The 25,766-nt window shown below is 36.7% G+C and overlaps 1 protein-coding gene across 1 annotated transcript in view; it reads right to left on the reverse strand.

Annotated features, from left to right (window-relative positions):
* ATP2B2 (ATPase plasma membrane Ca2+ transporting 2) overlaps positions 1–25,766 on the reverse strand; it is a 260,605-nt gene that overhangs the window by 69,913 nt on the left and 164,926 nt on the right. The window contains exons 5-10 of the mRNA XM_082060191.1: positions 25,516–25,641; positions 18,432–18,557; positions 10,263–10,304; positions 8,380–8,544; positions 5,942–6,156; positions 4,271–4,513 (exon numbers count right to left, since the gene is read on the reverse strand). Coding sequence (XP_081916317.1) covers positions 4,271–4,513; positions 5,942–6,156; positions 8,380–8,544; positions 10,263–10,304; positions 18,432–18,557; positions 25,516–25,641 — 917 coding nt within the window. The remainder of the gene's footprint in view (positions 1–4,270; positions 4,514–5,941; positions 6,157–8,379; positions 8,545–10,262; positions 10,305–18,431; positions 18,558–25,515; positions 25,642–25,766) is intronic.

Consider the following 25,766-nt stretch of genomic DNA (forward strand, 5'->3'; position numbering starts at 1 on the left):
GGATTCTCTTCTCAGTACCTTTTTCCGTGACATTTTACGGCTGGTTTTAAGTACACTAGAAGATTTTGCCATTCCAACAGAGACCGTGCAGGAAGACAATTCAAACCTGTTGCTCCCTCCTCTCGCCTCCCTCATCCACAACCAGATGACACTCAGGACAGGCGAGCCCAGTGTCATTTCATGGGCTAAGTTGCAAAAATGCAAAGTTCTCACTGTTTACTGATTTCCAGGAGTATTATATAAGGATCAAACCTTCCACAGACCTATCCTTCAATAAAATGGCTGTCAAATAGCATCACTCCTCCTCCCCATCCTTCTCAACAGCAAAATACAAATTACTGAAATCATGACACATTATCTAAAGGAAAATGCCGGAAGAAAGAAAGATGAGGTAACAAACAAACCAACCAACCAAATAACAACAACAAGAAAAAACAAACACCACAAAAACCCAACCAACCAACCAACAAAAAACCCCAAACAAACAAACAAGCCAAACCATAATTTAGGCCAGGCTATTCACTTGGGCTCTCATTATCCTTACTAATATTTTCTTACCACTTCAGTCCGCATTCCTGTCCTCATTTTTTGTGTATTTGTTTCTTGTTTGTTTGTTGGCTGTTTGGTTTTGCTTTGGGTTTTGTGGTGGTTTTTTGTTTGTTTGCTGTTTGGTCGGCTGGTTTGGTGTGGTTGGTAAGTATCTATTGGAACACTCTTAGCAGCAATGGGTGAACTTAAATGGATAAAATAAGAGATGACCTGAACCTTCATGCACAGTAAAAACAAATAGTAATTTTATCTGTATTTTAACACGAAGAGCTTGAGAATAGTTTTTAAGAAAATGGTAACTGAGAGTAAAAATATCTTTCCAATTCGAAATACCAAAATAACTAAAAATGTAGTTTGTAGGCTAAAAGCTATTTTCTCGTGGTTCTCTTTTCTTTTGAATAAAGAAGAGAAATCTAGTGCCATCCAATGGCAGTTTCATTTAGCATGACTGCCCCGGCAGACAGCTGCAATAAAGTAAAGACTCTTTTGCTGTTGCCTCAGGAAATAGAAATTCTGATGATTTTCTGTTGATAATCTCATCTATTGGGTTTTGAGCTGTGCGTACAAAACGAAATAACCAATCTTTCCTGAACAGTGGAAGGGAGTGAATGTTTTGCACTTTCCTGCGACACCTCTGTCTTTTTTCCTTTAAGATCCTCCGTTAAAGGATGCTGCATACTGTGCAATGATACTCCAGATTGTGAGAACTGAAAACAGTCCTCCCGATGCAGATCCAGACATTCACCTAATACAGGCATAAGTAGCTTTTTTGCTCCCTGGGCATCTCTCAAGTACCAAATGAAATGCCTGTGCGACATCCTAACTATAATGGGTTCAGCTGGGTCTGTTCCACTGGTGGTGAAAATTACTCAACTAAATACTAATTGTGATCTCTTCTTAATAAGAAGACATTATACCCATCCACCTAGCATGTCATCGATGCCCCCTGACAGTTTTCAGGAAGTTAGAGGAAACAGAAATACTTGACTAATTAAAATTGAATTTATGCAAGCGAGAGCTCAATAGAAGAGTCCAAATCACTAGTTACGGTATTTGGAGGCTCTATTTCATTATTGCTCCATGATATTCAAGATCAATGAACTTCTGCTCCAAGTACAATCAAAGCATTCCCAAAATGCAAGGTTTGTTTTCTGAGTAAGAGACGCTTTACAGTCCTCATCACAGCTCACAGGCAAAATGTACGAAGCCTCATTTTTACCTCCACGTATGAGCGCCATCTGAAACACCAATACTGGGAAAGCAGCGTTTTCTGGAGAACAGCTTCACATAAATAGCGCAAAAGCTGCATGAAAGCTGCTCTGAAGCTGACGGAATGCAAATCAGCTCACCCAGTAACTTAATCCTTGGGAAGCATTAAAAAGAACTATATTTAATGATGCTATTGTTCAGTTGGAATAATTTGTGTTTAATTTCTCAGGGAAATTAAAATCCTTTATCCCAAGCAGTGATATTATTTTCTTTTTATATTTTTATCAATGGTTCAATTGCCCCTTAATCAAAAGACAATGCAAGGGGGAATATTTCTCATTTAGCAGATCATCTTGACTAATTTTATGGTCCCATATGTGATCACTCTGAACAGAAGTTCATACGAAGTGCAATTTACAGCACGCACATAACTAGATGACTAAAAATAGAATATGTAAAATTCAATCTTAGCGACGTAACACTTATATGCCCTTTGGGTTTGAGCTGATACTCAGAATTTGATTAAATAGGCTCTAAGAATGAGTGCACAAGCGTGCATTCAGTATTAGCAGCCAGAAAAACAATTCTGTGTACTTCATCCTGGAAACAACTCCCTTACCTATTTTTTACTGTATTTATTTATGATTTAAAATGAATGAGGGCTATGAAACAACACCTTGTATCTTAAACTTTAGCTTAAGGTTGTCAAAAACAATTAATAACATGAACTCCTCTGATACTGGAGTTGATATTCTTATGGGGTCTATAGTGCAAGGCTTGATCTTATTATGCTGTTCTAATAGCTAAAAAATAATCTTTCATTTTGCACAGGTAAGTTCAAGTAGTTGCACAAAGGTGATTTCCAGAGGATTCACCCATTTATCAGTTTTACAGAGAGCTTTACAGTCTGTGTAAAGCTAGAAAAGAACGGAAATAATGGAATAGTTACTCTTTTTAATAGGTACACATAACTAATTTCAACAAGAATCAATAAAGTCGAGTTAAAAAAAAAAATAATAATAAATTTGTTAAGACCAAAGCAACATGTTAGAACTGCTATCGACCAGAAATCTTTTGGTCACATGAAACAATTGAAAAAAATGAAAGCACAAGAGAAAGAACATTAAACTTAATCTTACAGATACAGCACTCTGGAAAATCTGATGCCTTCCTCAGAAACCTAAATCTATGGTATGGAAGTCGAACAGAAACACTTTGTCACCAGGTTTGAGCTCAAGCACTGCCAATGAACAGCAGAATAGGAGACAAATGAAGAACATGTGGCAGCGAGTCCTGCTCTGGCAGTCACACGGGACCCACCTACCAACCCAACAGTACCAGGGATACAAACACACATTTATATAGCTACCTAGTCTCCTTTGTCCTAATCTGTCTCTATTACCTTGTCTTAATCCCAGCCTGTGTGTTGAGGATGAGTTTGGTTCTTTTTCTACATGAGGAAGTACCTTAACCTTACTTAGGCTGTACCAATATTAAAACAACCAGCAATCAAATGTTACATTGATTTGAGAAAGCACGATCTACCCAGCAATATTTTTCCTCATTTACAAATATGCAAATCACATTCCAAAAAGCCACTGCACAAAATGCCCACACGGAGCTATTACACAGGATGGGCGCTGAACCACCTGAGAACCGCAGGCTCACCTCTCCCTTGTGCTCATCTGCTTGGGGTTGGCCCAGACAGACCAGAGGAAAAGGACAGAGCAAGATTCAGGATTCAGCTGGGAACTGGGGCTGCTGGCTGGATTTACGTAGCAGGAATTAAAGGAAATACATGCTCCAGCACTCAGTAGTATTTCACCAATTGTTTTCTGTGATCGCATTTTAAAAGACTACTTTTAAAACAAATGTGAGCTGCAGTTAAGGCTATTACACAGCTCGGCATAGAGCTATAAAAAGGACAATACATAAATTCATAAATGAAAAAAAATGTATTTGTTCTGCAGTATTAAGATAAAGCTTGACCTTTCAAAGTACAATCTATCAGAACTGCAAACGTTTTTGGCCTCTTAATTAGCTCTGTACAGAAGAATCTAATGCCGCGAGCATTTGCAGACTGAATAAAATACTTCTGGATGTAATTCATTTGGAACCAGGATGAATAAAGGTAATTAACCTCATAGATTTAACCAATCCAATTTGTCCTATTTGAGAATTAATTGGAAGTTCTTAGACACACAAAAAATAATTGTACGTACATGAAATCTCAGTGAAAACTAGCCGTGCCAGCAAATTTACCTGCACCAAAGCTGGGCTATCCCAACCTAACAGCAGCAGGAATTTTTTAAATGTAGCATGCTCTTGGACTTAACCCTATCCGTAAACGATAAAATACATAGTTTTTAGCACACCTGTTCTCATTTTGAGGACCTCAACAGCATTTAATGCTGCATAATCAACAGCCGGATGTTAAGGAATCAACATTGCTTAAAAAAATTATAACTTCTTCTGCTACTTTTCATTTTATTGACAGAAGAAGCCTACTTACCAGGATTTTTGTAGTGTAAGCACTGTTGATAGCAATTGCATTAACCAGCAAGTCAAGGGTTTTGGCGGGCACAGAGTCGGGGTCGGGGATCTCTTTGTAGTGCACGTCCCCAACGTAGGCCTGGACGACCGTCATCCGGTTGGTTGTCAGCGTCCCGGTTTTGTCGGAGCAGATGGCTGTGGCGTTACCCATCGTTTCACAGGCGTCTAAGTGGCGGACCAGATTGTTATCCTTCATCATTTTCTGAGGAAAGGCAAAATCAAAAAAAACCCTCAAGATTTGCTTTGACAGATTTTTAACATCAGATATAAAAAGCAAAAAAAGCATGGATTTAGTCTTGTTCATGAAAACATAATGCTCCCAAAACTAGGACTTTGATCAGGGCAAATAGCACAGGCTCTAGTTACAGACAACGAAACAGTGACTATCCCTGAAATAATTTTGCCTTTGATAATCCAACATAGTCCCATCTCTTTTTTCTCTATGTATACATTTTAAGGAATAGCTAAAAGTGCAGAGATTAGCTAAAACTGGAGAGAACAGGATTTTTTAAAACAGTATAATTATAGCAAAAATTAGACTTTATTTTAATACTATTTCCAATGGCAGGATGTTACCTTGCAGCACACAGAGGGAATATACATTTTGGAAAGGAAAGAAACTAAGAAAACAAAAAAAACCCTCAAACAAAAAAAAACCAACACACACAAAAAATATCATTGTAGAGTGCTGAGGTCCCCAGTGCATATTTTTCACAAGATGCACAGTCATCCTGGAAATACATATTATCCTGGTATACGTGTTCTCAATATTAAAAAATGCTGTGCCCAATGAGCCGACCCTTCGTGTCAGAGCCCTGATGCTCCCAGGGCATCTCAGCGGCTGCGCACAAAGCTGTACTGCGGTTTGATACTGCACATATACATACAGCATCAGTGCTGCACGTGTCGGATGAAGGACATAAGGAGAATGGGAAAACACTTACAGAGCAGCTATAGTCTTTATTAGCAAAATCTCACGTTTGAGATGCATCCTCTTTTCCTAATAATAGTCATGTTTGGCTACATATAAATCAGCCTATTCCTTCCTAATGTTCATATGTTAATTTGTTTACATACTAAATGGAAATGAACTTTACAAAATCTCCATCTAAGATTCCCAGAATGTTAAAATAAGGCCTATCTGACTAAATTGCTAAAACAATCTGAGAAAACTCCTAGATACATAATGGAGTAATCCACAAGTCCAGGATTTTAATCCTTTTGAATTTCCTAATAGAACCATTTACACTTACTACAAAAAAAATGCAACTGCATTTAAGAGAAGCACATGAAAGCTCCAGTGAAGCTCCTATTTTTTTTTTGAAAAGTGTTACTGAAGACTTCAAATCCTCGTTGAAACTGTGCAAGAAAATTTGAAGACAAAGTTATTCCGTATCAAAAGACTGAAGTATGATCATAGTAAATTCTGTTCGATAAATTCCTGGTAAACTTGCAAACTAAGTAGGTATTTCTACTGTTTGATATTCCCGCACTGTGTAGTTTTAAAGATATTTATTAGAATACACATGTATTTGTATTTATGTCAGAAATACTTTCAACATAAAGCAAAGTTTCACTTGAAAGAAATGTCACTCATTTTTCTCCCATAATTATTTTTAACGTTCCTTACCTTTACAGAATAAGCCAGAGAAATAGTGACAGCAAGTGGAAGTCCCTCAGGAACAGCCACCACAAGTACAGTAACACCGATAATGAAGAATTTAACAAAATACTGAACGTAGACGGGAGTGCACTCAGGCAACCACTGTTTCTTGTTGACCACAAATGTGTCAATGGCAAAATATAGTACCAAAATTATTACAGTGATGGCAGACATCACCAAACCTGAAAACAGAAACAATCAATTACTATAAAACAAAACGCAATTAAAAGCACGTGCAATTAGAAATCTACATTTGGATTTCATATGGATTTTTTTTTAATTCTAAATGACATTTTTCACCAGAACCAATAACGATGATAGTGATAAATTTTAAGATGTAGAAAAACCAGTACTAGAATACCTTTGCAATTCATTGCAGTGAATAAGCAAACACTGAATTCTACAGAACAGCTGAATCACACTTCATTTATTTTTAAGCACCATTCTCCTGCTGCCTTTAAAACTTCTCAGTCAGTCGAGTTCGACAGGAGTTCTGCTGCTGCTGAGGCTCCGTTTTTTCAGTTCAGTGCATTACTTTGCCTGGTAGAACATTTATCTGTCCTTTTAAATTCCACCTTTTAAAAATTACTAGTTTATCCATACTCAAACATTCATCTTTCTTTTACATAAGCTTATCTTAAGAGGCTTCAGAGAAAAGGAGTCTCCTGCAGTTTATGTTGCTGTATAAAATATTTTAGAAAAGCCCTACTGATGCGTCTGGCTGATTACAATGGGACAATAGCACTGATCAGTTTTTAACTTGTTTTCTTGAAAATGTGATTCCGTCCCAGTGATTCCACGGTCCCCCTTTTCAAAGGGACATATGCAAACAGGGCATATTTTTATGTGGAGAGGCTCAAAAGACAGAGAGACTGGCAGGATAGCACAGGAGATGCTAATAAATATTTCCCAGAATTCACAATAGATCCCAGGGACTGAATGTGCCCTCCCAGTGACACAGACTCTGCTCGGATGGCATTCCTCCGCCACAGCGTGGTTCCTGGATTTGAGTGTACAAATAAGAACTCCATTCCAGCCTCTGTTTTGCCTTGCTATGATTACTGCTCTTTGGCAGGTTCCTGTGAAGCAGTTAAGCCTGCATTTCAGAATAAATTAATTTTTCTCTCATGAGATCATACAGTAGAAGGAGAATGCTGTGAATTTCATGTGTTGACTGAAGTTATTAAAAAAATGCTGAAGGATGCTAAGGTTGACAGGAAACAGATGAGTCTGGAAGTTCACTAAATGCCAGAGGATAAGGGAAAATCCATTAAAATACTGTACAGGCAAACACCCATGAGAACGCAAGGCATCCCCATAGATTGCCCAATGACAAAGAAAACCAAATGAGGCAACGATTAATTAATTTAATTCTTATTACTTGCCACATTATGCTTAGAAATCCCTATACAATTACTTTGAAAGTGATATTCACAGGCCTGCCAAAATACCAAAGAGAGTAATAATCAGGAGGCGATGTAGAAAGGTACTTAATCTAAGAAATTAATGATCATGAGAAACAAAGTGTTTTTATCTGAATGCATACTGTTGTACAACTAGCAACAAAGCAGAGAAGCTTCAGGAGGATGAAGCTGGGCAAAGCATGAAATTGGATATTAAAGAGATGATAACCATAGATTCTGCATCATGTGCCGTTCAGGCAAAGAGAGAGAAGTGGCATCATGGGTTATGTGATCAACTAAGTGTAACAAACTTCACAAGGAGTGAGGAGGAAGAGCAGGGCTGAAAATCAGACTGGTAAAAAAGGCTAAAGGAGACTGAACAGAGGAAATGTGAGGAATTTAGGGCCCCAGCCAAGGATCCGGATAGAGATCAAGATTCTCTTTAATACCACTAGAAAAATGAACCTAATGAACATTATGTCATTATGAAAGATTTTCACTTTCTACCTATATGTTGGAGAAGTGCTACTTATAACAGCAGGGACCAGATGGTACTGGATACAAGAGTCAACAGATGTGTCATATTGGGTAGAAGGCAGGAACATGGATATTAAGAGAGAACAGAATGATTTCAGAATCTGTAAGAGGAAGATACTGTGTGAGTGATATTTTGAGATGATGTTAGAGATTCTGAAACTGTGTACTCAGAAGTTCTAAGAGGAGAGGAAATTAAAGCTGTAATTACTGCACTTGGGAATACTGCCTATGAGAAAAGCTACATTTCATTTTGATTCAAATATTCATTACAATCCAAGTTGCCCCAAGCTTCCAGCTTCTTGACAGTCAAAGCTGAGTTTTAGAAGATCTTCAAGACCACATACTGTCCTTGGAACAGTATTATGATGACCTATTTATAAACATCGCAGCAAAAAGGCCTATCACTTTCAAGAACAGTTTATTTTAAACCCCTTTGTTGCTATTCAGTCAGTCACCCAGTCATACCTGCTTTGCCTATCTGGACAGCCAGCTTGGTCAGCTTGCCCTGAAGAACAGATTTTTCTTTCTTGTGCATGTTGGATTTCTTCTTGTCTTTGTCATCTCCCTCTCCCCCTTCTGCACTCTTCAGCGGCTGCATCTCCATGGCAGCAGCCCCATCCTGCTGCTTGGCTGATAATGCAGAACAAAACGGTTACTCCAAAATATTCTCCACCCTTTCTTAGCGTTGATACTTACTGAATTCAACCAGCAACGCCCGTTCCAGGGGATGTTTGCAACACAGGTGATTGTAACTGTGCACAGAATTACCCTTCCCCCTGTGGCACCCAGATGCCCCATAGGACCCAGTGGGGTTCTACGGGGCACAAACATACAAGGGTGTGCACTGTGCCACTTGTCAAGCGCCATGAAAGACATTGGGTTTTATTTTTATTTATATATATAAAACATTTATTTTTTAAACCACCAATGACATCCTGTGTTATACACATATATAACACCTAATGACTTGCAAATTACTTGGCAAGTAACAGTACATCAGTACTGCAGGATTTCCTAGAATAGCAGATGTCAAATGCTTTGGCAAAGAGATGATCTGTATTTCTCTAAATTTTGGTATGTCTCATGGATTACAATGCACCATTATCATCATACTTTTAATTAAACCATTTTAAATGCATGTGGTTCCACAGACGATCTGTGCACCACTTCTCATGGCTGCAGGGGCACCTCGGTGACCAGGGGACCACACTTTGCAAACCACTATTCTAGATAATACCAGGCTTTAAAAGTTTCCTTAGTATGTAGTGGTTAAGTGGTCTGATGGTGATGCTATCATCATTCTCCCATAAAAAGCATGCACAATTTAAAGGTTAAATCATCCTTTCTTGGAAGAATGCTAGCATGAGGAAACTTTAGTTTATTATCAAAGAGAAAGATATTTTGTAAAAGCAATGACATGCCAGTTTATATATGTGTATGTGTCTGGTTTGCACTGAACATAGATATAAGTAAATTAAATAGAATGAGATGAAACAGCTTTGCTTTGACATTCGTGAACAGATTGTACGAAACCATGTTTATTTGACCTGGAAATCCAATTTGTCTATCTGACCTTAAAACTTGCTCATTTAATATAATTTTATTTGTTTTGTACCATTAACCACTGAGTTTATTTAGTTTCTGATCCATCACCTTTGCAATCTTTAGTATTATCTGAGAAGAGAAAGTTGTAGTTTATTTACTTCTTTGGCATCACCCAAAGAAATCACAAAAGCTGTGTGCCATATACTAAAAAGGGAACCATGACTTTGCTTCAGAGAAAGCAAAATATTTCTTTGAATTTCTTCCTGAGATTGCACGTTAAATAAGAAACTCGTAAGATTCTTAATCTTCCCATTATTTATCCTTATAATATGCTTTTTACATTGCTAAATAACCTCTTTGCTTTAGAGTTTCTTTTTGCTATTGCTTCACCCCTTCCCTGCAAAGGACAATATGTCTGTACAATGCCATTAAACACCAAACATGATGAGACATATCAAAAATAGGACTGGAAATTCACTAACAATACATAGCATACATAACTCGCACAAGAAAAATGAGCTTTGTGACATGAAAGTATTATCTATAAATGGCTTATTAGAAATACTGAACAACTTCTAAATACCTGATCTATCAAAATTCTCTAAGTTACAATCTCTTTGGCAGGTTTTTTTGTTGGCTTTGGCTGTTCGGTTGTTTGTTTCTTTGGTTTTCTATTCTATTTGAACAGGGTCATATTTTTTACACACAGGCACAAATCACAAGTCTTCATTTTATTTTTTAACAGCATTTAACTACATGCTAAAAATCAAATCCACAACCTCCTTAATATGAAAGAAGATTACCTTTGTTCTGGCTGTTCTCCATATTCCCATCCTGCATTTTGCCTATATGATGAAAAATTCCAACAGACAACAGACAGTAAACAAACTTCACCCAAGACAGAACATGAACATGGGAATTTAAATCAAAAGGGCAGACAAAAGTAATGAGCATGTTACAGATACTCATTTCTGATCAGTAGCCATTGTTCTCATCTCTTTACCTAGAAGCATGGACAACTTAGCTGGGAACATTGAAGGAACTGCACTCAAGGTCACTGTTGCAACATGTAAAACAACAGCACATATTTGAGCAAATTACATCAATTAAGAGAGTGAAACTAATAAAAAGAATCCAGTGGAAAGTAGAATTTGAATAATATTCCTGAACTGAAATTTCAGAGAGCTGGGGCTTAAACAAATCACAGGTATAATTTTGGCACACACCAGTACAAAGTATGACTTTCTTAACATATTCCAGAATTAAATTCATTATTTTAGTAAATCCAGACTAAATATAAAGAATAGTGCCAATCTGATTTTAAAATCACACCTTCCTCACTTGTTGTTTGTTTTATTTAGGAAGTTACTCCTGTGAATACAAGTGCCAGGTGATCATCCTTTTTCAGATTTATCCTAAAGAAAGATTTGCCAAGTGCTGTAATTTCCAATTTAATATTTTAGCTACATATAGCCTTACCATATTAAAGTCATTATTTGTTTTTGTTTGTTTGAACTGAAAATATACCATTTGAAAGTGTGTATGAAATGAAAATGACAAAATACAAATTAGAGCATACAAAACTTTGATATTCAGAATAACCAGTAAACAATTTCACACGTATTCAAAATTCCTTGGTGGGATCCCTTGTGAAACTTTCACAGTGATAGATGAATTTATCTTTTTGGAAAAGCCTACTTGAGTTTCACAAACATTACATTCAGAATGGATGACATTCCCTTTTTGTAGTTATGGTTAATGCACGGTAAAACTAATGCTAAGGAAAATGGATAGTTGAAACACTTTTACAGGATTTTTGACATATTCTAATAAGTAATGTTATCATTAGAGTTCATAAAATATATGACAGCAGTTAAGTCTTGTTCTTCTGGCTTCCTGCAGTAATACAGCTGGGACTGAGATGCACAATACAGCAGCAGCAATTATGCTTCAACATACGTATTAATTTTTTCACTCTATGCCATGAATAAATAGCAAAATGGAAGGGCCAAGATGCATTTCTTGCATGTTTGTATTTTCAGTAACTGGGAGATCACTAAAAACTTCCCTCTCAGAAAGAGCATAAATGGCCAAATCAGTCATAAATGTATGACCATGACATCTCAGCCCGGGCTCACAGGCTGCAGCAAATGCACAGAATTACAGTACAAAATAATCATCTCAGTACTCATAGGGATTACTGAAGGATGCTGAAGTAAAGCATTCAGCTTCAACTGATTTTCTGTATTTCTAACTCTACTCTCACCTTGGCTATCAAATGACTTTTAAAAATGCAGCACCTATCTTCCAAAAACTTATATTGGCAATGAGACATGAATCTATGAACCGGAACTAAGTCCACTTTCATTCTGAAATTCCCTTAAAAGTTTTTGCGTACAGTGCATAGTTGAGCTTTGTATCTCTCTAATGGCCATTTTTCTTAGAATGGTTTTAAATAAAGTCAGTGGAAGACACAAAACATCTCTAGAGATTCTGATTCCTGGCTAGAGGATACAGGCTTCCTTAAGCATTAATTTAGAGCAGCCCGTCTGCTCCGTGTCCTGCTCTGTAGTTCCTTTTTCAGAACACAATTCAAAACCTTACAGCAGCGTAACTGAAGAGTCTTCAAATAAAAACCAACCAACCCAAACCCGGGACTGACAAACACCAAATACACTATCTTTTCTATGTAAATCAAAGTATTTAACTTCGTTGGGATATTGTTATAATCAATTACAGTAACAAATCATCTACCTTGGCTACCTTAAAATACCGTTAACAAAATGGACAATCATTAACAGCAATGTAAACACAGGTATTTAAGAAATACATTCATAGCCTCAGCAGCTACTGCATTTATGTTCTTGGGGGGTGAGGCATATGGAAGTCATCACAGCTAGTTATGTTCCAATTATTCAGATAGAATAACAAAGAACACGTGATGTAGGTAATTACGCTAAAGAAAAGAATGCTGTAAAATAATTTCTTTCCTACTGTTCCAAATAATTTTAAGCCTTCACTTGGCTATAAATTATGAACGAAGAAAGAAATTAAGATGATAGAATCACTACTGCTGAGAGATCCTTTCTCCTTTCAGTTAGTGCTAGGACCAGAAATACTATCCCATCTTTCTGACCCGTGTGCATTGGTTAGAAACACTAGGAGAATGAGTATTTATTAATATTTTGATAATATCTTTCTATACAATTCTTAAACAAATACTTTTTTATATAATTTTGAAAAGAGTTTCTTCTTTTCTTTTTGGAAATCTCAGAGCCAATGCATTAGTAAAACACAGGTTGACTAAAAAAAGAATAAACCTGATTCCACTGTATCAAATAGGAAGTTTTAGATCATCCACTCACTAAATTACTTCACTTACAATTCAGAAAATACTTCAAAATATATTAAAACTGCAAATTGCTTTGCAGGACTGGAACACCACCATTGAAATCCTGATGTAGGAATGGGGTAGTGCCCTACTGGACAATGATAAGCACACTCCTTCCAAATCAAATTTGGGCTAAACAACCTGTGAACGGTGATTGCTGCTTCCTAGATTTTCTTTTAAAATGTCACCTTTTCTAATTACAATACTTTAAAATTAGATAAAATTTAATTAATTAATACCTTTCTGTAAGATTTTCTGATCTGCTCGTAAGCTTAACTTGTAACCTTTTAAAAACTGAATATATTGTCCATAGTTTTAACAAAGAGACCATCAAACAATCGTATTCTAATCTCAGCTCCCAGAAGCCACTAGAATTTGTAACAGTTGCTTTGATAGAGCAGATAGGAAGCAGGGCTGTGGCACAAACCTGCACGAATTTCTCACTATTAACCTCACTGCCTGAGAACAAAATACTTCTTTTGTGTCAACTGTATATTGATAACTAAGACAGCAACATTTTATTTGAAATGATAGTCAGTTGATTGTCATGTAACAAGCAATAGCATTTCCTGAACTAAGTACTTATTCAAGTATGTAATATTTTTTTCTTATTTGAAGGTATTTTCTACACAGAGGTATTAGACTTCAGGGAAAAACATTTGTTTCCAGTCGCACTGCAGGGAGAATTCTCAGCCATTATTGAAATAATTTACTTCATCCAGACCGAAAAGATATCTAAATGAATTTGACCTCCTTGCTTTAGAACTTATTTTTTCCCTTCTTTTCTCCTCTTCAAACCCCCTCCAAAATATATCTACATTTCAGCAGTCTCTAACTCGTTGTCACTGCTGACAATGTGGAGTATAATCAGAAATCAGACTAAGCCGCTCAGATCAATCCATCCTCGCCAAGTCTCGGTTCTCTGAACACAATGTCAGACAAGGTCAGCTGCGGAAAGTATCCCCTGACCAGGATGATTAAAGACCTGCAGAATTAATTCAATGGCCTCACCTCAGAAGAGTTAAAAGCAAAAACATATTCAGCTGCACAACATTCCTGGTTCCTGGTCTCTAAGGAATCTGAAATTGGGGTGCTGGAACCAGGATGATACAGGTTCCTGTCACACAGTGAGATACAGGGATTTAAATCCTGGTTTTCCAGCAAACATAGAATGCGCAGGAGTAAAGTTTTAAATCTGGTTATATGTTTCTTTTAAATTATAATAACATTATTTAAAAATAGGCTCAAAGATTTCCCATGTCGTCATTTTAAATAAGATTTACACTAGTAAATCATTGTTTAGTACTTGGTACTGCTGTGTCAGAAACTCCAGTTTCGCTTGCATAATGCAACGACCACTGACCTGCATGGAAAAAAACCTTCTAGAACCAACACAATGCAAAGTAGAATTACTTTTGTCAGTATCATTGGTGCCGTACAAGAGGGAAATTCTTCTATGGCAAATAAAGACTAGTGTATCTGATTATCTGAAAAACAGAGTTAATGCCAAGACTAATATTGACCCACTCCGTTTAATACTGGAGTAGACTATTAGAAGATATACTGAAATATCTGCACGCTAAGAAGTGGGGTCAAAAATCTGTACTAAGAGACAGTCAAAACTGACTACAGGAATATTTTCTTCCTTTTAGTAAACACAGGCAGGCTGACGAGATGATCACTAACGGCATAACAAATATCCACAGTCAGTGTCTTCCAAAAAAAGATGCTCAAAGCAGCCAGAGTTATTCCTAACGCACTGATAGTTGACCCTGAGCCAGACGCCTGGCCCCAGCACTAGTTCTCAGAACTACATGAAGACTATACAAATACTTATGAGAGTGCCACATTAGAAGAAAACAGGACATAATCCATTTATTGCAGTGTTCTACAGATCTATGCTGGCAAATGTGTGAAGAGCTTTACAAAGAACCTTCATGTAAAGGCAACTCCAAAGTTTTGAAACGAGCCTTACTTAACTGTTCCTTTTAGGTGGTTTTAATTAATGGCAAATAGATCATAATTCCTACTTCTTCCTCTCCCATGCTTAATTCTGTGTGAATAAAGTAAGTCGCAGCATCTTTGTGGCATCGCTTATAAGCTACTATGCAGTTTCTGGAGTAGGATCTCTCAGAGGGTAATCACATGCACACACACCACCTGTGCAGTTCAGAACACAAGAGGGAATCTCAGGGAGTCAGGAGAGAAATCTATCAAACAAAACAAGCTGGGTGTTCTTGACGTACCATTGACTAAGCTGGCATTTGCATTATCAGTGGCATTTGCACCTGCTGCACCATCTGTAGCTGAAGGAGGGTGGGAGGAGGGATGGGAAGAATCTACTGAGCAATAATGGATAAAAAAAAAAAAATTAAACAATAAATAATAATAACATGAACAAATGCACATGACAAAACAAAAAACATTTAGGGAATAAGGTTTCCCCCAAATCAATATGTTTTAAATAAATTAACATAACTTTGAAAAGCAAAATGTCATTACAAAGGTGTTACAAAGGCAAAAAAATTACATTAAATAATAATAATAAAATAAATAAACATGAAAGACATTTCACAAAGTTAACAGACCTGGCGAGAACTGACTCTATACAGTACTATGTATGCTGCTTTGGTCCTTTTATGTGTATTTTTTTTTTTTACTTTAATGAAAGTGTTATGCAAATATTTAAATGGTTGAAATATTATGATGTATTATTGCCACTACAGCTCAGTCTAACGTAGGTTCAGTCTATGTTCTGCCATTACCTAGTTGATTTGCACAGTGATCTCAGTACAAACATTCAGCTTATCAATATTGATGTGGAAATGTAGAAGAAATATAGAACCTTGGCAAATAAAGTATATTGAGAAGAATGAGTTCTTTAAAATCCAAATAACAGACTTCATATAATAGCCTGTTTTGTGTCAAAATGAAAGTAGTATCAGAAAACAATATCCTGGTTTCGTTTTCAGCAGCTATCTGAATATTAGAGAAATTGGTCAAGCAGTCTTTCCTAACAGGAAGCTGAAAAACTCAAAGGTTTTATTATTTTATGAAGTCTTTCTATACTAGAGTCTCCACAGATAAGAGATGAAATAAGTTTTGTTTCTGCTGGTTAATTGTTCATGATAGCGAACAGAACTCCTATAATGACTCCTGGTCGAGACTCTTCAGTACCTGACCCATAGCGACTGTTTCACGCTAACTGGTTTCTTATTCAAGAAAAATGGTCTTGTTTTATTTACTAATGCTAAATTGGGAGAAGTAAGCAAAAAGCCTGCAGGATTTAAAAACACACCCTCTGTAACTACATTCATGAAAATTTCAATTGCAAATTTCATCACTGTGATGGTAATAACTTAAACTGTTTTGGTTACTAATGCTTATTTTTTATTCCATTTGGATACCCACACTAACCAGCACAGCATGAACCGCTAACAGCAAATCATGCTTTCCAACATTTAATATGCTATAATTTACTTCTGGAGAACAACTGATTATTCAAGCTTAACATTAAGATTTGCAACACCAACAATGCGTGCACACTTAAATGCTTGCCACGAACAATCCTGTTGATTTGAAATTAGTTTTTAATTTAACCAGACTGATTCAAAGACAATTACTTCAATCATTAGTTCAACCCTGATTCGCACCAAAGCTTGCTGGCTAAAAGCCTTGTCCTTTCATTTGATGTGGTACAATTCTTACTCTACCTGGAAGCTGATGTCCATCCTCCTGTTTCACACCTGTATGATGATTTTTACAAAATGTTAATGAACGATAACAGCATACACCCACATAAGACTGAAACAAGCATTTATGACTGGCAGCATTTCAGAGAACTGCAGGTTTATGTATAAGAGCACATTATTTGTGTTTGGCCCTCAATCTGCCACCAGCTCTGCCCAGGACGCCTCAGCAACATTAGAAATCATGAAGGAATTTTCTTGGTCTTGCAGGTATACCCACTCAGATTTAGTGTGCAAGAAGAGTTCTTACACACCTCTGTAAGAATCTCTGTGTCTGGGGAGTGAATGCTGACCACAGTGCAGTGCGTTACTTTGCTATCTCAGATTTTCTTTCCCTGTCTATCCGCAACGAAACATGAGAAAATCACCAGTGTCCTGAGCAAAATCACGTAGAGAAGGCCAACCCAGCTAAACAAGGGCCCTCAGGACAGACAGCTGTCGCTCTCCAACAGGTACTGAGGTTCCTTATCACCTACGATATCCTGAGACGCTGCCAAACAGATGCCGCCAGATCTTGAAAGGTCTGTGTCTATGACTCTCTCTCTTAATGGCAGCAAGACTGGACTCTAAGATCTTGTCCAAAACTAGTCTGACATGAAAGAGTTTTACTTTAGGAAGTTTTAGTCTTTCTCCTTTTAATGTTCCTAGAACTTACTATGCCTAGGAATTAGTGTGCTTTTCTGTGTAGACATAAAACATTTCATAAAGCCTTTCATCAAGTTACAAGGGGTTTCCTCGTAGAAACATGGAGTCAGGTGCAACCACTTGCTGAACTTGTTCAGAAATTGAAATGTAGGTCATGAAAACCATTTGAATTTGGGCTTCCTATCTGTAGCTTCAAATGAAAAATGTTGGAATCAGACTGCCTGACAGATACTAAGTAAAATGTTCCCTAAAGCTTTAACTGCTCTTCTTTATTAATAGTGAAAAACACTAACAAGAGGGGAACCTCTAAAATGCCGTATTAATTAGCCCTTCATTATGTCTGAAAAGTCAATATTTTTAGAACAAGCTTGGAACAAAATTCTGAAAGTAGACTTGAACAATTTACAAGACTGTATGAACAAAAACTGGAGAGGACACACATTAAATCATGTTTCTGCTTAGTGTGCAACCCATGAACCAGAAATTGCTGTGACATCACACTACAGTAAGGTGAAAAGTCTAAAGAGACTTCTTGATTTCTTTACCTGACAGAGAACATCAAAGTTAAACTCTGTTAACATTTACTGCTTTCTTTTACTATTCTTAGTTTGACCTTTACACCTTAAGAAATTCAAATGGCTCTGAAATCAGTCACTGACATTAAACAACTAGGAGAGCAAAAAGCCACATCTTATCTGTATTTTATTTTTGAAGCTCAAAGAAAGATGCTATTTCCATGGCCAAGCTGGGTTTTTGTTTTGGTTTGGGTTTTTAGGTGTGTGGGTTTTTTTTTTTTGTTTGTTGTTGTTTGTTGTTTTTTTTTTTTTTTTCTGGAAAAAAAAAAAAGTTACATCTATATAAATGCACAAGAGCAAAACCTGAGCAAATTTTAGGTGAGCATGGATTTATGTGAAGAAGACACAGCAATGGCAGTATGCCCATGGATTCCCTTGCATTTAATTATGTACTGAGTGTCTGCAATTTCACACTGGAAAAACATCTTGTTATCCAATGTATTTATTGGTTAACAGCTCTTGCTGTTTTTCTGTGTGACATGTAATGACAAAAATGTATACAAAAAAGCAAGTTTTGAAAATTGTCTTTATTTGTTGAGAGTCGAAGAGAGCTCTGGCTACATGAAGCCCAAGAGCTTTCCTCAGAGCCTCCATATGTGTTGTGAAATTTACCTTTCTTATCTTTCTTTTCTTCTTCTTCTCCTCCAGCACCCAGCAGAGTGAAGATAATGCCTGTCTGAGAATTCACCCCCACAGCCGTTACAAGCATCCGTCCAGAGCCTTCCATGACATGGGTACCTGAAAATATGCAATGTAAGTTACGTATAGCTGAAGAAAAATAAAGAATAACCACTAAATGTTTTATGCAAGACTTTTACTGTAGTACCGTGAGAGATTTGTTAAACTTTAAGAATCTATGTTGAGGCCAATATAATTACATATCAAATATAACACCTATTGTATATTATTATCAACCAAGAATGGAGGCTTAATTGCAGATCTCAGACTGCACATCCATTAACCACACACATCAGATTCCCTTTATAAAAGCGATGTTGTCACTAACTGAGTTCACCTATTCTTGGAAGATACTAGTTTGTTTTCAAAGTTACAAGAATTAACTGTGTGAAGGTACTTTCCAGAGTTCTTCAAACATTCCTGCGTGACTCTAGTCAAGATGACACTGACTGTACGTGGAATACTGTTATGTAAATAAAGTGAAAATATGTGTGCAATTTCTCTCATCTTTCTCAGTTATGGTTCATTTACAAGCACAGAGAAAATATTTTTTAAAACAATTTCACATCTTCAAACTTGAAAAATCAATACAGAGAAAAATCTGCGAGGGGATGTTTAATTTAATCAGGAGACTCCCAAATAGCAAGAAGAATCTGACCTGCACCTGAAAACTAATTTAGTATATACGGAGATTTCTATTACTCTAAAACAAATTAAAATGTACATTAAGTTTTTCTGAGAAGGATAATTTGTTTAACTAGGTAATTATATCACTAAACTAAGTAAATTCCTTTTGAGAAATATCCCATGTTTTATTGTCTAGAAATTTTTTATTTACAACTCTTATTCCTACACTGAACCAAACATTAGGTTAAAATGTTAAGATCAGAGGCTCTTAGAAACCTTTTGTTATGAGTTGTGGAAACACAAATAAATAGAAATTCCTAGAAATGACCAAAAGCATTCTGATCTACATTTTGGAAAAATGTATAACAGAGGATTCTATGATCCTGTGTAACAGCATGAATTAGGCAGAGTCATTAACTAACTTGTCCTAAACAACTCTGTAGCTAATGAAGTATAAATTCAGGTATGCTTATTCTCAGCTGGCTGGCCCCTATTGTTTAGCCACTGCCATCATTAATTCCCATTCCATATTTTAAAACTCCATCTACATATCTGCATTACATTGAGTTATCTCAAAAGCTGAAAAAGGGAAAGAGATACGGACCCGTGTCCTTAAAAATATAAATATTTTATATATATATTCACACAACCTATTTTTAAAAAAATCCCATTTTCTTATTACTGTTCATCCAGTTGCTGTCCTACAACATACTAAGCAATCAAAGTATTTATAATCAAAATATCTTTCTCTAAATAATCAAAATCTCTCATGTCCTAAAAAGGAAAACAGAACCACAGAAGAGAGCAAACATCAGTCAACACTGAGCTTAATCTGAGAGCATAAATATCTCCTCAGAACACTAAAAAAGTTTCAGCGGAAATAAGCCATATGAAAACAAAAACGCACTAAAGGTCCAATATATTAAAAAAGGCAGCAGAGCTGCTTGGTGCATTGAGCACCGTTCCTGCGGCTTTTTGAGATAATGTCGGATTCCTGCAGAATTCATTTGCTTGCTTTCATATGACAGAGCAAAACACCACAAACATACCAATCAGGACTGGCACCCAAACAACAAAAACCAAGTTACATTCAAGATCTTGACAAACCAGAACAGCCTTGGCTGTACTGGTTCAGACAAAATAGAAAATGTCTGAAACGTAACTCGGAAATTTTGAGGAACCTCCTTTAAGATGTAACACCATTCAAAATACATTTTAATTAAGAACTTGCTTTTAGTATTTCTGTCTTCTTTTTTGAAGGAATTGTCTTCTGTGTTGGACTACAAAGGTGGGTAGAAATATCCTCCAGAAAACGGCAGGAACACCTATATTTTAAAGGCAGCTTGATTAAGAAAACCTGCACCCACCAGATTTCAAGCTTACCTCTGCACACCTGGAAAAGGCAAAAATGTCTTAACCTGACACGTCTTTTGAGCCTTTTCTTAACGTTAGGCTTTGTAAAACATCATTCTAAACTGTTAGGGTGCATAAAGAAGCATGTTTTAGAGGAGGTACTAAACTATCATCAGATTCTGTTCCACTAGCACTATGGGAAAAATTCTATAGCATCTAAGCTAAACCAAAGAGTGGATCCCCCTCCGCCCAACTCTGGCAACACCACCATTTAAACACTATTGTAATTATATTAGCTTGAATAAAGAAATGGGCTCTATGACTTCTGTCAGCTTTTGTTATATAAATGGAATTCTGCAAGGAATCCATGTTTTTCACTTGATCTGTACACTAAGTGTGTATTCCAACTTCATATTGAACAATTCTAATGACTTATTTCCCTCTCAAGACTATTTTTTTTCAATATTAGTAAAGCTCATTTTTCCACATGCTGAGGATTTAATTTCAAGTTGATAGATGGTGATTATTCCAAGATAGAAAAGGAAGAAGTCCAGTTTAGTAAGAAAAGTGATAAAAAGATGAGACAGATAAGGAACCTACTAAAACATATACTTTTCAGACAAAAAATGCAACTAAACATGGGACTGCTCAAAAACCCCCAAATCTAATAATAGTACAGGTGAAACAGATTGGAAATAGGGCTGAAAAACAAGAAAAGAAAACCAGAGAATGCCAGTTTGGGGGTTTTACACTGTTTGGCTACTTCAGCAAACCTGTGGTGAACACAAATGCTCTATCTGCCCATCCAAACAACTGGGTTAGTCACTGCAATTCCTGAGAGGAAAGTGCAGTTAATAACAAAGTCAGAACCCATGAGAATGTCCTCTATGCTCAAAAAAACTGTTTTGCAGAAAAAAGAAACCCTCATCTATAAGCAATTTAAACATATCCAAATAATTTGGAACATTTGAACTTATTTTGCTAATTCCTGCTCTGCTAGCAGCCTAGCTTGGCAGGGAATTAAGACAGAACTATTTTTCTCCAGGCAATAACTGACCTGATTCGTTAATCAAGCTGCCTTTTTATTTCCAATACCTAACAAAGCACCATGACCAAGAGATCTCTTTTGTCTAGTTGTTCTTGAAAGAGCTGAGTTTTCTGTGTTTCAAACATGCATTTGTAAATGTTAGGTTAGAATAAAGTAATGTTCTGCCTCACTTAAGTGACAACTACATGAGGTGAGCGCCTCTACATAACTCTTTCATACCTTAATCAAACTAATCTAAGTACCTGGAAAAGGAGTTTTAAACAGTAAGCCTCATTCGATATTTTTTGCAATCATGTGCTACCCCAAAATAGAGACCAGATTTCTATTCAGAACTTCTGTATTTAGGAATCATGGATTTCTCCGAACTTGAACTATACAAAACTTAAAGGGCACGTCAGCTCCAATCACACCAGGTGAGCAGCCGTCAGATTGGTTACCCAAGCTGTCTTCATCACATACCTGTGCTCATTACCAAGAAATCTAACATCACCATTTCACCATGTCATTTATGCTGATGACTTTTGACGCAGTGGCTTATGCTAGAGTATACATGCAAATCGCTGGTAATGATCTAAAACTACTCCTACATTTATACAGTCCTAAAATTACGTTCGGCCCTTTGAAGGCAACTGCAAGGCTGATGTCGCCCCCAGTGAAAATGAGTTTGATGCCAGTGATCGAAAAGAAGGAAAATGTTTTAGACAGAGTATAGTGAAACTATAGGAGAGAAGCTGCTGCTTTTGGTTTCAGGTCTATCAGAGTTGTATTTCCATTTCTGCCCTCCTAGGTGGTACCAAATGCGCTATATACAGATGGAAATGAACCATCTGGTTTAGTCAGCACTTGTACTCTTCGAATTGCTTCTCAAGTAGGTAAATGACTATCTGGATGATTAAACAGGACATTAAGCGCAGAAACTCATTTAGTTTAAATATGTCATTGAAAGTAATTGAATATTAAAAACGTTGTTTTGGGTGCCAGTGGTGAAAATAATACTTCCTGATTCGGGGTGTTTATCTTTCACCAGATTTAGAAGCACAAAGCAAACTGTGGCTGCAATTCAAACGCTACCTCTTTTCAGTTATTCCTCTGTCCAGTAAGGACTATTTAATTTCCAACAGATGATTAAGGGAGAACAGCAGCAAGTAACATCCTGACAATATTGTATAAATTCCAAAAGCCTTCCTGGAGATAACGTAACCTGAAGATAACTTCAGGTGCAAAGATAAGACGAAAATTTAAGGTCTGTCTGTTGGTTTTGTGGAAAGTTCATTTGGGTTTTTCTTCTTTAAACAAGTTTTATACAAATATAGGTCTAGGCTAACATCTAACAAGGCCTTGGTTTTTAACCCAGGTCAAACCCACCCTGAAAGACGTGGTGGCTCCCAAGGTTTTGGACTAACAATTTCCAGAGGGCACAACAGCTCCTGCATCATTGGGATGAAACCTTGCACTGTATCTATGGAAGGAGGTAGTATTTGGCATGATAGAATCTCAAATCATCAACCCTGCTCCTGAGCAAATACAGTTCAGGGATTTTCTAACACGGCACGAATAAAACATGTTCTTCATTATAAGTATGAAACAAAGGTGTCTGCAGTGCCTGCTAAAATATATTAATTCTTCACCTTCTTTGTAATCACAAGAGAGATTACACAGTAATAAAAATAAAGAGTATAAACTTTACTTAACTCTGCAATAAAACCGTGACACCAAATTTCTCTCCTTATAGCAAATAAATTTGAGTTTCGGGAAGCAAGACAAAAACTTCTTTTCCCCTGACTGGACTGCCTCCCCTCTCTCTTCCCACTGTTGCCTTTCAGGGTGATACCTTCACATTTTTCTCAGCTACCAGTGAAATCTATGGACATTCAAAACTATCTAATCCAGCCTAGGAATATGCGAGAGTACATGAATCTGTGGAAAGTTCCTCATCAGAAAAGCTCTAGAATTCAACAAGAGGATATTTTAATTGATAGAAGTCTGATATTTCATTATGAATTTTCTATAAGAAAAGATCACTATTAAAACTCTTTAAAATGGAAATTTTATGCCAGTTATGAAGTTGTATTTACAAAACAGTACAAGTATCAGCTAGGAAAAATAAATGAAAAAAACCCCACACAAATATTATCAAGGACAACACTGGGTTACAAATTTCGTTTGGAACAGCACCAGTGAGCCACCCTTCCTCAAAATATCACTGCGGCCTCCCTGTCTTCCCACTGGAAACCATCACCAAGAGAATTCTTAAACTACAATCAAGCTAAGCCTAAATATCTGCACTCCTAGGATGTCAGATTATTGTAAATCTAGCAAAAATGACAGTCAGTAGCTTCCTACACTACTCACTGAAATCAGAACAACGAAGTTACCCTATAGCATGTATCAAGAAGCCAGAGGGACAGCGAGAATCCAAAAGCAGCAACATCCCCGCTATTCAGAATTTCTGTGTGTGCGCTGCCTGCAAACACTGAGCTCCTCATTGTAATTTCTCTGCACAAATGCAGCCTTCGGGACTGGCAGCAACTCCACTGATCTTTCTGAGCCTCTACTGAACACGTGCAACCGCATTTTTCAGACATTTATAACTTGGAAAAACTTGGGCTTTTACAACACGAACAGAAAAGCAATACGCTTGGGCAGGGCCACTGCGGCAACAACATTTTAACAAAAACTAGAATTAGGATTTTTTTTTAAGACCAAATGAAATTTGTTTTGCTGCTTTATTCTCAGAAGTGAAAGAAATTTTTGTATCATTTGAATAAAGAAAAATTTAATACACAGTTTCAGGCAGAAAGATACTTGAAGCTTGCTAAAGTTAACATTAATTAACGTGATCTGTTGTAACCTGAAGTCCATGGGAATAGCAACTCCACAAATAACATTGGCACCTTCTTCATCTTAAGTTAATGCAGCCACCTTTTGACTGAAATTTGATGGGTTTTTATCAGACCACAGTCCCATAATTTACATAATTAGCAGTCATAATTGCATAGCCAGTGAACTAACTGTCTGCTTAAAAATTTGGAAAGGATTTGCACTGTTAATTCAATAAAAATTGTCACATCCTTGCTTGTCCCTACTTGTGTCTACTGAACAAAAGCCTCTCCCAAGAGGTGCTGCTTGGGCAGCAGGAGCTCAGCGAGGCAGGACGGGGCAGGATTTGTGCACAACGTGCAGCCACCTGCTGCACTGCAACATCCACGTGCCATTTGGGATGAGTCTTGGCTGGCTGTGCAGCCACACAGCACAGAGAATCCTTGCCATGAAGAAAAAGGTTCAATGTATTTGAAAATGACTGTTTCAGGTTTTTGATGATCATTATGAGATCAGGAGGTTGTTATTTTACGATCATGTCCCAGCTGGAGTATACTGACAACCAAGCTATTTAGAAACTATCTTAATTAGAATTAACAAACCACATTCTGTTTAACTTATTTACTCTATAGAATTAAATTACAAAATACAAATATGACAAATAACTTGAATTTACCACAGAAGTCAAGCCCACAATATTTTAGTATATCCATTTCCTTTGAAGCACATTGTTTTTCTCTAGTACATACATACATACATATCTAGTACATACATAAAGGAAGTGTTTAAAGAGACTTTAAAAGGCTTTGAAATTTAATGGTTAAATTAAAACTAGCACACAATGAATTGAAACAATTGGAACAATAATTTCCCTAAGTGATACTTTCCTTTTCCTCTGAAAATGTTTAATTACTTTCGCACTTTATAAACTGATGATCAGAAATAATTGTTAATAATCAAAAAACAGTAGCATGCCTTTTGTATGACAGACAAGGCCAGTGTGCGTGTGTGTGTGTGTGTGTGTGTGTGTGTGTGTGTGTGTGTGTGTGTGTGTGTTCAAGAGATTGGTTTTATCTAGGCTACCAAAACCTGATGGCACTGCAAACCAAACCCAAAGATGAGCAGAGCAGTGCAGAAAAGATAATTCAGCAAGAATTCAAGCAGATTTACCTGACAGTAGCATTGGGTCTTTGTCAACAGATTTGCGGACTTGGTCTGACTCTCCAGTTAAAGAACTTTCGTCAATTTTAAGATCATTTCCTTGAATAAATATCCCATCAGCAGGCAGAAGGTCACCTTTCAGTAAGAACATGGTAATGGAAAAACACAGTGGGTTAGTAAGATTGCTTTTATAATTGCATAGTGATTTGTATTATAAAATCACGATTAACAATAATTACATTTAAATGTAGAATGAAAGC

The sequence above is a fragment of the Streptopelia decaocto genome (genome assembly GCF_964273445.1).
Source record: "Streptopelia decaocto genome assembly, chromosome: 8".
In the NCBI taxonomy this organism is placed as follows: domain Eukaryota; kingdom Metazoa; phylum Chordata; class Aves; order Columbiformes; family Columbidae; genus Streptopelia; species Streptopelia decaocto.